General features: G+C 38.4%; 1 protein-coding gene across 3 annotated transcripts in view; it reads right to left on the bottom strand.

Annotated features, from left to right (window-relative positions):
- prkar1b (protein kinase, cAMP-dependent, regulatory, type I, beta) overlaps positions 1-15,560 on the bottom strand; it is a 56,926-nt gene that overhangs the window by 18,679 nt on the left and 22,687 nt on the right. For all 3 annotated transcript variants that reach the window (XM_079615546.1, XM_079615547.1, XM_079615548.1), the window contains 2 exons: positions 7,452-7,513; positions 5,634-5,680 (listed from right to left, as the gene is read on the bottom strand). In XM_079615546.1, the coding sequence (XP_079471672.1) occupies positions 5,634-5,680; positions 7,452-7,513 (109 nt within the window). The remainder of the gene's footprint in view (positions 1-5,633; positions 5,681-7,451; positions 7,514-15,560) is intronic.

The raw sequence follows: 15,560 nt of genomic DNA, 5'->3' as shown, positions 1-15,560 counted from the left end.
TTTAAAACAAAAACTAATTTGCATTATAATGTAATGGAATATAATAATTCATGTAATGTAATGCAGAGGTCTGCTCCCGCAAGAGTATGAACTGCTCCAACTTGCTTCCCGAAAAAAATGTGTGAGATTACATGTTAGAAAAAACATAGAATATGTTAGAAACATTTTTATATCTCTGCATCATTTACTTCTTACCTGTGAAATTCACCTATTACAGTTTGATTAAGATGATAAAAAAAAAACTTGTTTTAGAATATGCATTGATGACCTAAAACACAAAAAGGGACATTTCACAGAGAGTAAAAATGAACTATTTAAATTTCATGTTATCTGAAAGGACTGACCTAATTCTCATTTCATTCTAATGCTAGTCAAGGGCATTCACAGTGGAGCAGGTGATCTGATAACACACAGCTCGCACCTTCTATCTTCCCAACCTTGGATCCTCTAGGGTGTCTTACGAGGAATTAGATAACACCTTGAGACTCTTTCCCCTGTTTTGTCTTTCATTTTGGCATAACCGTAAGATGCTACCGAAGGGAATATCTCACTGAATCTGTGTGTCAGCGTGTGCTTTTCAACAGCCACACGCATAGACAAGCACAAGAGCCTCTTTCTCATTTTCCACAGAGACTGATTGGGTTTCACCTGTAGACACACAATCCACTTGTTGATTTTATGAGGGGAGATAATACCAAAAAAAAACGTTAACACACGGGGCAGAAATAAACGCTGGTCCTGCTCGGGCCAGGCGTTCTGCCAGCCATCGAAGACACATTCCACAGGTATCTCTGTTCTCCAGACCGGCCACTCGAGCAGGTTTGGGTCAACGCCTCCTCAGAGATGGCCAACATGTCACTTAAGGTGAGAACTTCTTTGCAATAAGTCTCCAATTCAGTCATTTTATTAGAACAACAGAGAAAAATAATGGCAAATATTTAAGGCTGCCCCCAACCAAAGACTTTTCTAGAAGTTGTTCATTTAAGCCATTAGTTGGACTAGTCGCAAGTTTTAAAGCGCATACATAAAGCTTGCGCAGCATACTGGCAAAAGTTATGATTATGTTGGAATAACAGAAAGGAGACTGTCTGAACATTTTATGAATTTGCTACTAAACTACTGTAGTGTTTTCCGAGTCAGTATCGGCTGCAAAGATGAAGTTGATGACACTGACAGTATAGATGCGCCTATAGGAGTAAACCATCATAAGCTTTTTACTAAACTTATGCTTAGGGGTGTGCCGGGATGCATTATACGTATACTGGCTTACTGGTATGCGAAACAAAGCATGCAGGTTAAATGGGGAAATAGCCTATCGACACCATTTAGGGTAAGCAATGGAGTACGGCAGGGGGGACTTCTGTCTCCTGCCCTGTTTAACTTATATATGGACAACCTCTCAAAGCAGTTGGGGATATGTAAGACGGGTTGTGTAATAGGAAACACTCTGTTAAACCACCTGATGTACGCAGATGATTTAGTTGTTATGTCCCCCCAGTACTGTTGGGTTCCAGCAGTTGTTGGATATATGCTCCAAGTATGGGGGTGAGTTTGATGTACAGTACAATACAAAGAAGAGTGTTGTGTTGGTTTGTAGGACTAAGGAAGATCAGAAGCTGGACTTCCCTATGTTTTATCTGTCAGGGCAATGTATCTGTGTATCTAACTGTACAAAATATCTTGGGCATATCATTACTGACAAGATGGAAGATGATGCTGACATGTATAGGCAAAGACGAATGTTGTATGTCCAAGCGAACATGTTAGTCAGGAAATTTCATTACTGCTCTGATGATGTGAAAGTGCACTTGTTTCGTGCTTACTGTACCCCTATGTATGCAGCCCCATTATGGGTCAACTACAAAAAGGAGACCATGCGCAAACTGCAGGTAGCATATAATGATTGTCTGAGGATACTGCTGAAGAAGCCCAGGAGCAGCAGTGCAAGTAAGCTTTTTTGTGACTTGAGGCTAAGCTGTTTACAGGCCCTCTTGAGGAACCTAATGTTTAAGTTTATGTGTCGACTTGATGTGTCACAAAACTATATTATAGTAAGGCTCACAAGTCCCAGGTGTAGCTCGGTCCGATATCAATCGCATCTATGGAAGCATTGGTATGAGTGCCTTTTATGAGTGCCTTTTAAGACTTTTATGAAAAAGGGTGCATTGTATATGTTTATGTAATTGTTTTGTTTTTTTGTTTTTTATGGTGTATGTCCTCCTGTTGGGCCTAGAGCCTGTAATAAAGTTTATATATATAGGGAGAAATGCATGTTACGTTAAACATCATGCAGTAAGCGCTGTAGTAATTTAGCTTCCACACTCCACATGAACATTTGGATATGTGGCTAATAATAACTCATTTATCTATGTTAACCTTAAAGCGAGTGGCCATGTAAAATGCCTAATATAAAGGGCCGTACACACCGGGACGAATATCGGCGCACATTATTCGTCAGCGTTTTTCAACGCGTTTTTTGTGTTCACACCCAAGATTTTCGCTGACATTAGATGGTGCTTAATGTAAAACAGAAATACCCCGCGTAGTCACTGGCACGTTTGTCATATAGTTCTTTATGTTCCGACACCAACAAGACCAACAGCTCTACATTCATCTTGTCTTGCATCTTCCTCGTCTTATTTCTTCAGGGCAGTGTAGACGCTATACTTGGGGTATATCTTCTTTGCGTTACGCTCGGCAAGACCGTTTTGTGTTTGAGCGCCCCCAAGTTGTGTTTTACTGTAACTTCAAAAGCTCCAGAAACGTGAGCAAAAGCGCCAATCTCATTGGTCGGATAGTTTTTGACATGGCGCGTCAAACCAAAAAAAACGAACCCAAGGCATTTTTTTAAAAAACACTCGCATTGGCGCCCTTTGTTTAGTCACAAGACGTTAAACGTCGGCGAATATCGCGCGCGAAATTCGTCCCGGAGTGAACAGGCCTTTAGGCTACTACTCGCATGTTTCAAATGATAATTTATGTTTGAGGTTGATAATTCATTTGGATTTCTTGCTCGACATAATTACTACGGTACATGAAACGGCCATGTTAACCGCTGCTGATTCCTGTAGAGTTTGTTTTTCTGCAAATTCGGTTGACCAAGCCTCTTCTGATCGACTAAAGTTTGGTTGACCATTAGGCAGCAGTCCTAGAAATATGACTTTAAGTGACTGAGTGTGCTTCTTTTTTTTTTTTTATGAGAGAGTAAGCGAGCGTTAATGATTTCCAAATTTGAACACACTCTCGATTAGTATGCAGTACTAAGCGCTCCAAAGTGACAGGAGATGTATCCTTTCTGCTAATGAGAGACATCACGTTGCATTCAAGACGCATCTTGACATTCCAGCAGGTTTGCGTATATGTCTGGGAGGTTTATGGAGCTGAACGTGCTCATGAGAAGACTGGTTAATGTCTGTAAACATGTATTTTGCATGTGTTTGACAGCACTAGTGTGGCGTACGGTGGATTGAGCGAGCGTTGCTCTGTGCTCGGGCTCTCTGCGCTCTGGCTCTGACCCAAGAGCTCGATACGACACAATCTGATGTGGCAGCGACCCAGTGCTGACTCAACGCGCCCTCGGAGCTCATCCAGAGCAGAGGAGAAATATTAGCACTGGTATTTCACACAGCCGATCACTAAGCACATACACAAGGAGAAGAGTCTCAAGACAAACAAGACTGGTAATAACATGAAGAATATTAAGATACAGTGTTCAGATTCAGTCTTTGTAGGAAAAACTGGGTTTTTCTTACTATTTTGAAACAAAACTGCTTGACTATTCAAAATGGGCCAACCATATGACTTCCCATTTTTATCAGAGTCAGTAAGATTTTTCTTTCCTCAAAGAAATTAATACTTTTATCCATCAAGGTTGCATTAAATTGATCAAAAATAGAAAAGAAAAAAAATGCAGGTAAATGCTGTTCTTTTCTAAATGTCTATTTATCAAAGATTCCTGAAGAAAAATGCATCACCAAATTAGCATATCAAAATGATTTCTGAAGGATCATGTGACACTGAAGACTAGAGTAATAATGATGCTGAAAATTCTGCTTTGATCACAGAAATGAATTACATTTTAAAATATATTCATATAGAAATCAGTTATATTACATTGTAATAATAAGTCACAATATTACTGTATTTTTTATTAAATAAATGCAGTCTTGGTGAGCATAAAAGACTTATTTCGTAAAATAGTTTCTATTAATATTCATTCCCGTTTACTATTCACTATTCACCAACTTGGTGGTTGTTAGTCTGTTCACATGTAAAGAGATCATTTACATATAGTAGCAAAAACAGTAATTCTAAGAGTCATAGAGAGCGTGGAAAATGCTCATAAAAACTAATCTATGACTTCAAGAAGCCATAACTGACCTTATAAATGGACTCTAGGGAAAAAATGAAATGCTAGAAAAGTGTGGAAAATGCCCCTTTTAAATAAACAATCATATTATTTACTGATAAACCAAGAATGGGGAAAGGAAAATACTACAGATTCCCAGGGTGATGAAAGCAAATTCTAAATAAATCATATGCATCAAAGAAAATCTACTTTAAAACAAAACAGGGAAATGAATTCTCTGTGGAGATAATGACACATCACTTCTCTTGAATTTTATCCATGGCAAAACAATGGCAGTCAGTGTTCCAGTTTTCTGTAGTGTTTAAAGAGGCCAGTGGGTAAGAATTTTTTTTTTTATCATATAGACCTACTATAATATGTAGGTCTTTATGATAAGATGTTTCAGAAATTGTCATATCCTAATTGTGTAAACGTCACGGGGTTACATTCCCAGGTTACATTTCAATGCATGAGATGGGAATGTGCTTAAATTGGCACATTTAAGCACATTCCCATCTCAAACTTTCATTTTCACAAAACATACATTCCAGCATAACCTCTTTTCTCACAGTGTCTGAAACAATTCGATAAATGATTGAGTCTCTCTAAACCCCTCCTTTCCGAAAGTCTACTCTGCTCTAATTGGTCAGATGGCCCAGTCTGCTGTGATTGGTCTATTGTTTACAGCACGTGTCCGAAAACAAAACGTCCATAAGCATATATGAATTTCAGCTCTGGATCTTCATCAGCACTTGATACACAATGATACGTAAAAGTAGCGATGGTTTTACTGTATCAATTTGGGCCCAGGTTCTCATCCTTTAGAAGTGCATCAAAGTCCATTTACTTTCTCAGCATAGAAAACAGCGTCTTCTCGACATATCGACAACCAGAACCAAACTTTTCTAGGTCTCAGCTACAACTACAGTGTTTGAGGGTCAAAGTAGACGTTGTTCGCAAGGCAGCCAATATAGGCCATAGGTGGGCATAGACTCGAGCAGGAAGTGAGACTGGAATTACCGACAACTCGTTTCAGGCGGTTCAGAATCTGTTCTTTCTTTTGGGAGATAATAACTCAATTTTTCGTGCACTTTGATCTTTAAAACTTTGCAGACCTTTCACATTCAGAAACAGCTGTATTATACACTGCGTGAAAGGTAAAATCAGAAAAAGCATAATAGGGCACTTGAGTAAAGTCAGTTTCATGCGTTTATCCTGATAAGCTGCATATTCAAGTACATGTACGAGTTTGACTGTAGAAACAGGTACGAAATATTGAACTCACATCAACTTCTCCTTGATCAATCACATAGAAGTTGTCTCCTTCATCACCTGAGAAAGAAATGAGAAAATCTTGAGTTTATTCCAATCAACCAACTTCAGGGAGAACAACAGATACATACCGGTAAGCCTTTTTCCCTCCTGTTTTTTGTTTTGATTTTTTGCTCAGTAGTGAAAAAACTGAACATACTCTAACATTCAAAAGATTGGGGTCAGTAAGATTTTTTAATGTTTTTGAAAGAAGTCTCTTATGCTCACTATTTTAAATCCATTTATATATGAGCTAAACGTTAATCCTGCAACCCTTTAAGAGTCCCCACAGATAACAAAAATGAACTAAAACCCACAAAACTCCCATTTTAATTTCACGGGACCTTTAAATTCAGGATGGAAAGAAGGAAAAGATAAATAATTGTGTCTCCTCTTTCCCAGATTTCCATCCCTTTCCAACTCCCAATTTCCCAAGAACACATCCGTGCATATCAAAGATAAAAGATGGCACACCACTTTAAAAACGTCACCACCTCCCAGGACAGAGTCATCTAAATGATTCCCAGACTTCATCTTCTACACCCCATTTGAGTTTAATGGACGGTTGGGCGTGCCAGAAGCCACAGGCTCTGATCAACATTTCCAAGTTAAAGGCCATACATAAAGCATTTCTGTAGGTTCAGAGGGTCTTTGAGGTTTAAGTGTGTGTTGAAGTTGGTGTTTGGGATCCTGGTAGCGAGTGTGTGTGTGTTTGTGTGAGCCGAAGAGTTAAAAGAGTCCGTGATCCGTGCGCTGCCGAGTTCACGCGGGTTCACGGGGCTAATTAACACCGAACACACTAAGCGCTCGTAAATCACACAAGCAATTTATCTTAACACACTCACCGATCGCTAGTGCCCTCTCCCTCTCTTACTCGCCGTCTCTCTCTTTCAACCCATTCAGCTCATTTTTCTTAGTATTGTTCCTGTCTTCCTGTCTTTTATCACCTCTGCTCTGAAGTTTCAGTTTTTTGGCCAACAGATCCTTGAGTCACAGAGTGCAGTCAAATATTTGACAAGAACAAAAACACACACATGCACACTTCTACACACACACACAAACTTTGTACATTCCTAGATCTACTTTTATGGGCAATCTGTCCATGTTAGATAAATGCTTTGAAACTCGGTTTCAAGAATTGCATCGCACAGAGAGTGCAATCTCAATTGTTTTATGAACTCCACATGAAACCAAAAAGAGCTCATTGTTTGACTATAGAAAAAAATAACTCATCACCCACAGTTCCTTCTAACTAAAACAATCTGCAATGCATTTGCACTTTTGATAATGATTTCCTTAGGTGTGCACTCTTGTATTTTGCACTGCATGCACTGTATATGCACTGCAAATACATAAAAGTAATGTAACATTAAATAGAATTGAAAACACAGGTACACACGTACATGACCACAGACACCTTTAGCTACAGTATATCTATCACTTTAAAAAACAATTTTTTAGCACTTCATGTTATATTATTATTTAATATATAAATATATATATATATATATATATATATATATATATAAACAAATTAAATACATTTTTTAATAAAAAATTTATGAAATATGTAAAATAATAATATACATTTAAGTCATCCTTCAGCCCCTTAGATGTTTTCTGTGTGTGTGTGTGTGTGTGTGTCTTTTTTTGCACAGGTTTTGTATAGGTTGTTATTAGGGTTGTGTTTAGGGCTAGGGGTCGGGTTAGGTGATAGAAAATAACCTGATATAAAAACAATAGAAGTCCTCATTAATATATTGTGTGATAAACAGGTGTTTCTATACTGTACCTTGCTGGATTACCGTTTCCCCAGCGATGTGAGTGACCGGGAACATGGCATCAAATATGTCACTGGGGGGGGAAAGAGATACATTAGATTATTCTATCACTCAATCATTGTTCATTTAAAAACACAAATACAATACTCTGAATTCAAAAACACAAATACAATACTCTGAATTCAGTTCAGTAGTAATATCAGTGTTATCTTTACAGCTGGAATAACAAGTGTCAAGTACATGCTGTAGTCACAGAGATCAAACGCAGCACGGCCACGTCAACGCTACTGTATCACACGCTTCACCCCGTGTCTTATGGCTTCTTTTCGCCATCTCCACAGAAACACGTTTTACAAAAGTGTACACAAGACAACAAACAGTAAATGCTCATCTGTGCTCAATCCACACACCCTCAAATAAGAAACAACCGTGCCTGTGTGAAGGCAAAGTGTCGTTAGTGTTACAAGTTTATGACCCTGATAATGCACTTCCATTCTTTGTCTTTTTTTTTTCCGGCAGCTTCTGGTGTGTCAGTCACTACACATGACCCCTGACTCTGCTCCCACAATACACCTCTCCCGTTACTGCTGCCGGGTGTGAGCAGTGTTTATTTGCTTGTGCTGCTGTTGTGTTGTCAATGCCTCTGTAGTTGTATTTATGCCATGTTTACATGCGGAGTAACTATACTTGACATCTCCTCAACAAGCCGCATGACTTGAGGAATCGTTCATGTCTGAAACACAAAAAGTGTGGGATGAGTTCCTAACTTGTTTAAGTATTCTTTATAAACTATGATAGTATTCATTCATATTTTGAATTAGCATTTATTGGTATATTACATTTTTTAGTAATTTTGTTGTGCTTAGTTACTTCATTAGTTTTGTTATATTTAGCTTTTTAAAAAAACATTTAGCTTGTTTAATTATTTTTAGCTTAACTTTTATTTTTAAGTTTTAGTAATTTAGTACTTCTATATTATATAACTTCTGTACTTCTATCAAATTTAGTAATTTAATACGTTATGGGTTTTTTTAAGTACGTTTTTCATCTAGTATTTATATATTTTTTTCAGCTTTATTTCAAATATGACTTTTAATAGTTATAGATTCAATTTTAGTTGAACAATAACACTTTGAATTACATGCCAACAAATTGAACAAACCCCAAATCCATTTATTACCAATAGTGCCATTAGCAAACACCACTAATAATGTAACTAAGGCAGGGCCTAAAATTAACAGTCGTCAAACGCCAAATGCAAGTAAAAATTGTGTGTAAAAATGGTGTTGGCGAGTATATGAAACGGTGTCAATTCCCAGTTGGCTGGTAACATTTTTATGAATTCTATCAATGCAATATTGTGAAAACATGGACGTGAACAAACATGAAAGATGCTTGGGACAGTTGATGGGCCAGTGCTGCATCGTCATGAAAGTCCTTGCCAATCCAAAAAACGCGGACAGAAATCCACTCACTGCTCTAGACTGAACAACTCTTAACTTTAAGGATTAATATGTATTTCATGGCAGGTGTGGCAAAAAGTTAGTTTTAGATGCTGAACTAATGCAAATAAAACATGTAGGAACATAAAGCAGTTGTTAAAATAAGTTCCTTTGAGTTCATACTTGTGAATATAAAAGTAATTGCATGCATTGTACTTCAGAGGAAACAGTAATGCAATGATTAGAGGCACTGAAGCTCATATTCCAGTCTCGAGAGCAAATAATGGAGCATCTGGTAGGTGGTCTTCAGTCACAAGCACTTGGTTTTAGAAGTTTACTGAGTGTAAAGGATGTTTATTTAAGACGTTCCACCACGAGAGCTCTCATCAGTTGTCTGGCTGCGGGGATTCCCCGGCACTCAAACCCATTCACAACCCCGCGGCGTTACGAGACTTACGATTTCAGAGGGAGATGATGATGATGATGACGGCTCCCTGGAGAACTGAACCGCGGCTATTTCAGCGAGGTAAAGTGGTTAAAACATCGCTGTGAGTGGCTATTAAACGAACCAGGATGGTTAAGCTCAAAGTATGATGTCACGGAGTCTGACGTCAGATGGAGGAAAGATCAGAGGAGAAGTCTTGAGGTAAAGGGAGGGGAAAGGGACTGAGAAGGTGGCCGGTGATGAGCGGTGGTGAGACTGGTCTTGAATTTGAGAAAGGAGTGGGTGGGAAGTGTTTGAGAAGACTGCAAGGTTGGAGGAGGAAAGAAAGCTCTTGTAGTTCAACTAGTGGCGCTAGCAACGACAAGGTCATAGGTTCAATTCTCCAGAAACAAACTACTGGTTCAAAAGTTTGGGGTCAACTTCTTTCTTTTGATCCTGATGAAAATGCATCACTTACCACAATATTTGTACATATCCAATATCTGCACATCTGACCTATGTCTAAACATGTGTAGCGATTGGATCATTCTAGTTAGGGAGGGAGACTGACGTAAACACAGACATCGAATACGAGTCATGTCTTGTGAAAGTAAACAGGAGGGACAAAAAAAAATTAATAAGGTCAAAAGATTGGACCTATGCATAAAACCTCCACAGTCTTGGAGATAAGCAAGCACATATTTAATAACCAATGCTTATTTCCAAGCCATAAGTTGAGGAAAAAGCCATTTTTACTGTTGAAACTGTTGAACTGCACACACAGGATTGTGGGATATCATAGACGGCATCCTTGTGTTTTGGATGCTGGTGTTCCCACACGGTTATTTTAACCAGCAAGAGCACCAGGGTCAAAAAGACCATGCTGGATGACTATATTTCCAGCTGGGTCCACCGGATATACTGGCACTAATGTGCAAAAACCAGTCTCTGGACTAACGTAAGCTGGTGTTTTGAGCAGGGGAAGGAATTAAAAACTGGAGAGGTAGACAGCGACATGAAAGGGAACAGGGTTTTCGTCTGAACCTGTCTACAAACGTGTGGGAGGAGGAAAAGTTACTGAGTGAAAACATAAGTTTTGAGGGGTTTAGAAAGAGATTAGAGGGGAGTGGGATACATTGAAGAACACAAGATGTGTCAATGTGGATGTTAAAGACACCATGTTTTCTGGGAAAAGCCCGAGTGAGTAAAGTATTCAAAGTTCACATCCAAAAACCACAGACTGATAGAGTGAGTGACGTTCACTGCTGTCAAAGAATCATCAGCTCATCAGCTGCTGGGTGTGAGAGAAGACGTTTTGTTTGATGATGTACCGCCAATGCAGCAAAATACACTAGCATTCAAATGTTGTTGTTTTTAAATAGTTTTATACTTTACTGTCATTTTTATCAATTTAATGCATTACTTACAGACATTTATAATGCTATTTCTATTTTTAAGAAAATTCGGTGCTTTTGAACTCTCTAATAAAAATAAAAAACATCACGGTTTACACAAAAATATTAAGCAGCACAAAAGTTTTCAAGATTGATGATCCTAAGAAATGTTTCTTGAAATGTTTCCGAATGGTAGTGTAGCTCTAGCAATGCTTTGGGGCGAAATACAAGACAGTCCAAGAATTTGGTCTAGTTTACAGCTTATTCTGGTCAATAATGGCTTTAGACAGGAAGAGACTGACCCGAAGCCCGTGTTGCTTTTACATGCCGCTTAGGGCCAATTATATTTTGTTGAAGATACATCATTTGAAGGAAGACATGAGATGACATTGAGCGTCTGCACAGCGGTCTGTAAATGACTGTTTTCATGTGCATACGCGTGACCACAAAATCTAATGAGGCTCCTAAATCATCACCCCTTCTTTTCTTCTTTAATTGATTCTCACACTTTCAAAGGGAAAGTGTTAAAAGCACCAACATTAGGTCTCCTTTATTTGTCCACACAAGCCTGAGCCTGCCTTATCCTCGTAAACGTCAAGTGAAAAACACAGCTGAATGCAAAGGAACAAACTCTTTAACAGATGATATCAATATTAAAATGTGCACTGTGCTTTAAGGCAGCTGAGGTAAAGGTTGTTTTGGAGCCCACTGAGAAAAAGTCATATACAGGTTAGAAACAAAATTAGGGTGAGCAAATGATGACAAAATGTTCTTCTTTTTTTTGCGAACTCTCGCTTCAACACTTGAATGACATATTTTTTACTTAATCATCAGTGAAGTCACATCAGTGGAAGAGGAATGTCTGGTTTAGAGCATCTGATTGTGACACTTAACCCAGAACGTCTGCATGTCCTCTGGGTGTTTATGTGTCATGTGCAAGTTGAAGCTGCTACACACTCAGTGATAGTTCACCCAATAATGAAAATTCTGTCATCAATTACTCACCATCATATGAAAGCTTGTTTTCGCCACAGAATAAAACAGTTTAAAAGATAATTGCGACTTTTTATCTCACAATTGCGAGTTTACATCTCGCAATTCTGACTTTATTTCTCGGAATTATTGCGAGCTAATTCAGATAATTAAATATAAAGTCGCAATTGCATGTTATAAAGTCAGAAATGTGAGATATAAACTTACAATTGCGATAAGTAAACTCGCAATTCTGACTTTATGACTTTATATCATGCAATTCTGACTTTATAACACGCAATTGCGACTTTATATCATGCAATTCTGAGATAAAGAGATGGAAACTTAGCCTGGTTGACACTAGACCCTTCTCAGTTGTAACTGAGAGTGGGTCTGGGGAAGGTTCATTCACAGCCCATTTCCAAATGGGCGTCACCAACGGACATCGCTCAAATGCCTCTGGGCGCAATTGGATAGACCTGAAACCAATCAGAGCGATGAAGGAGATGACGTATGCAGAGCGACAGAAAAACATCTCAACCAGCGAGCATGTTGCAGAGCCCTTTCACGGAAATTCTCTGGTTGTGATTTCGAGGAAGATGTAGCAATGGCGTCTGACGACTTTTGCCGTTTTTGTAAACGAAATATGATAGTAGCTGGTGTCCACCGCCAAAATCTGCTTCAACATTGCTGTGCTATCGTCATCGTGTAAAGCCCGCCTCAATGTTTGTGATTGGTGCCTCGATTTGGAAAAATTGGAAATGGGCTTGAGTGGGCTCTTGGCCAGACGGACTTGTAGAGCAAATCTCAAATTTGCCGGAAGTTCGTCAGGGTTTTCCCAGGATAATGGAAACTCGCAATTGTGAGAAAAAAGTCAGAATTGTGAGATAAAAAGTCGCAATTACCTTTTTTATTTTTTATTCTTTGGCGGAAACAAGCTTCCATAACATCATGTCGTTACTAACCCATAAAACTTTCGTTCACCTTCAGAGCACAAATTAATATATTTTTAATGAAATCTGAGAGATTTCTGTCCCTCTAAAGTCTATTAAACAAAAGCCTTATGTATGTTAACTGATCAATGTTTATATGTGGCTTTATGGACCACTCTATAAGACTATTTGCACATGTACTATATTTAGTATTCACAGGTATAAAAAACCCACTAAGGAAGTCACATCTCACTGCAACAAGAGTGAAACTTCAGTGTATAGAAAAAACAAGGACTGAATTGTTCACTTAAAACAATGGCTTTATGGTAATTAATGGGTGAAACATTAGGTGGCAAGTGTAAGCTGACTAAGTTTGTAGACAAAATGAATTATGTGACATGAACTGCAGTATCTTATGATTTCATTACATTTGTATAAACAAAATGCATTTCATGACAGGCTGTGTGCACTTTAATTATTTGACACCATTTTTATGTTTTCGGGGGGAAAAGTCTCTTATTTTCACCAAGACTGCCTTTATTTGATAAAAATACAGTAAAATCAATAATAATGTGAAAAAATATTACTATTTAAAATAACAGTTTTCTATTTGAATATATTGTAAAATGTAATTTATTCCTGTGATGTAAAGCTGAATTTTCAGCATCATTACTTCAGTGTCACATGATCCTTCAGAAATCATTCTAATATGCTGATTTATTCAGAAACATTTCTGATTATTATGAATTATGATGATTATTATTAATGCTAAACATTTTTTTCAGGATTCTTTGATGAACGGAAAGAACATCATTTATTTGCTATAGAAATCTTAGAAAATGTACATTTCCATTGACAATGCACTTGGCTTTTGTCTTTCTGTGTTCAAAATACGTTTTAACTGCATTTTGTGCCATACAATTCATCCCATTTAATCAACTCAACAATTCTCAGGGCCAAAACGGCAAAACATCCACATGCGAATGGGTTTATGAAGTGCCGACCCTGTTTCACAATAGATAGAAAGGGACAAAGTCAGACTGATAAAGCGTCATTAACAACTTCGCTCGAGATTATCAGTGATTTCCCTGTATCAGTATCACTGTAGGGTGGAGAAAAGCACACCCACTAACATAAACGTACACACACACACACACACACGCTGCTCTTATCAATCATGAGGAGCAGACGTGTAGATCTGTTTATCCACACTGCAAAGGGTTGCTATGAGGCAGGGAAAACCCAGTTTAATTGGCCACTGAGCAACGTGTTTTTATGTGTAACATCGCAGCTGTTTTGGACACACTTTTTCCTTTGGGATCCATCTGTCTGTCTGAGCTCAGAGTATGCAGTCTATCTGTCTAGTCTATACGTCTGTCTATCTGCCAGTCCGTCTGTCTGTCTTCAGTGATGGATGCATTCATCGACAGTAACACCCACACTGAATCCAAGCCAAAGGAGTCAAGCTCGAATGATTGGCTGGCTGGCTGTCAGAAGCATCTCTTAAAATGTCATTTAATCAGCTTCTTAAAAGCAGAATGAATGAATATTTAGTGTTGATGAGGCAAGCATCAGTATTACCCGAAGAGTACAAGCCAATGAGGTTTAACGGGCGAGTGCGACGACCTCATCCTGGACGAAACACACAAAAACACCTCACACGTTGAGGAAAACCAGCTGAAGTAGACAGTGGGCTTTGAGGCAGGAAAAAGAAAGAATGCAGGAATGTTTGGGAGGGAGGAAAGACAGCAGAACAACAGGAGGAAGCCAGAGGAAAAGAGAGACAGACTGGGATGGAGGGAAGGAGAAACAATAGTAATAGTTGTCAGTTTAAGACAGTCGAATCCACTGTTAAGCTTTGGCATACAAAAGAAAATCAACACGACACCAGTGAGATTTAAAGTAGAGCAAATGGACACTTATTCAAAGTCTCAATAGAATCTCAATATAGATAGCATTGTAGCAGTATTTAACAACATTAGTGTTTTACTGTAGTTTTGATCAAATAAAAATAGTCTTGGCGAGCATTAGACTTGTTTCCAAATCTTTTAAAAATCGTACCGACCCCAAAATTTTGAGCGGTAGTTTCACTCACTGTATGTCAACAATTGATTGATTGTTTTTGTTGTTGTTTTTTGTTTGACTGAACAATCGATTTTATTTCTCCTAAGGTATTTAAGACAAATTTAAGACAAATTTAAGACAATGTTGATACTTGGTCAAACCCACATTAATTCTCCTGAAATATGGTAGATGAACATCTGAGCAATACGGTTTCCTTCCCGGTCAGTTATTACTGATATGGAAAAATTTGATCAATACTAAGCGTTTGTGTATCCTTACATATTTGGCACACATTATCAAATATAAAAGAAAGTGCACTAGCATATTTTGAATTGCTTCAATACACTATTTTATATTATTATTAAAACATATTATTTAATATAGGCAAATAGAAAGTGATGTGGAAAAAAAAGCCTGCGAGACCATGGTAATATTGTGTTTGGTCAGTTTGGTCATATTCTACAGTAATTGTAGGCCTACATGTTTAATGAAAACATTTTTTGACTCATCTCTCAGTAATAGAGTTGGGCCAATAGGGCCGACTGTGTATATCTGATATGAAAAAAACATGTCGGCAAAAACACACGGTTGGAAAATGAGAATGTTACGTTACTCGCACGCTATTGGCTGGTCAGTGGGAACTGCACGAACCAATGGCAGAGCGGCGTAACTGCGTGAAACAATCGGTGAGAAGCCCGCTGAACTTTTGCAGGGGAATCCCCAGGGAATTCCAGGGGAATCCGCCGATAAAAGACGCTCGAATTGCCATGGATTCAGGTTTTTATCGACTGAAGTGGCGATCGCTAGTCGTTCGCACCCACCACTGTGGCTGGTATACAAGGCAAAGTCACCCGCCACTTTGAATAAGTACCCGTCATTGGCTGGTGGTGGC

Source organism: Phoxinus phoxinus (genome assembly GCF_949152265.1).
Source record: "Phoxinus phoxinus genome assembly, chromosome: 1".
NCBI lineage: Eukaryota > Metazoa > Chordata > Actinopteri > Cypriniformes > Leuciscidae > Phoxinus > Phoxinus phoxinus.
This window is presented reverse-complemented; position numbering and strand designations above follow the sequence as displayed.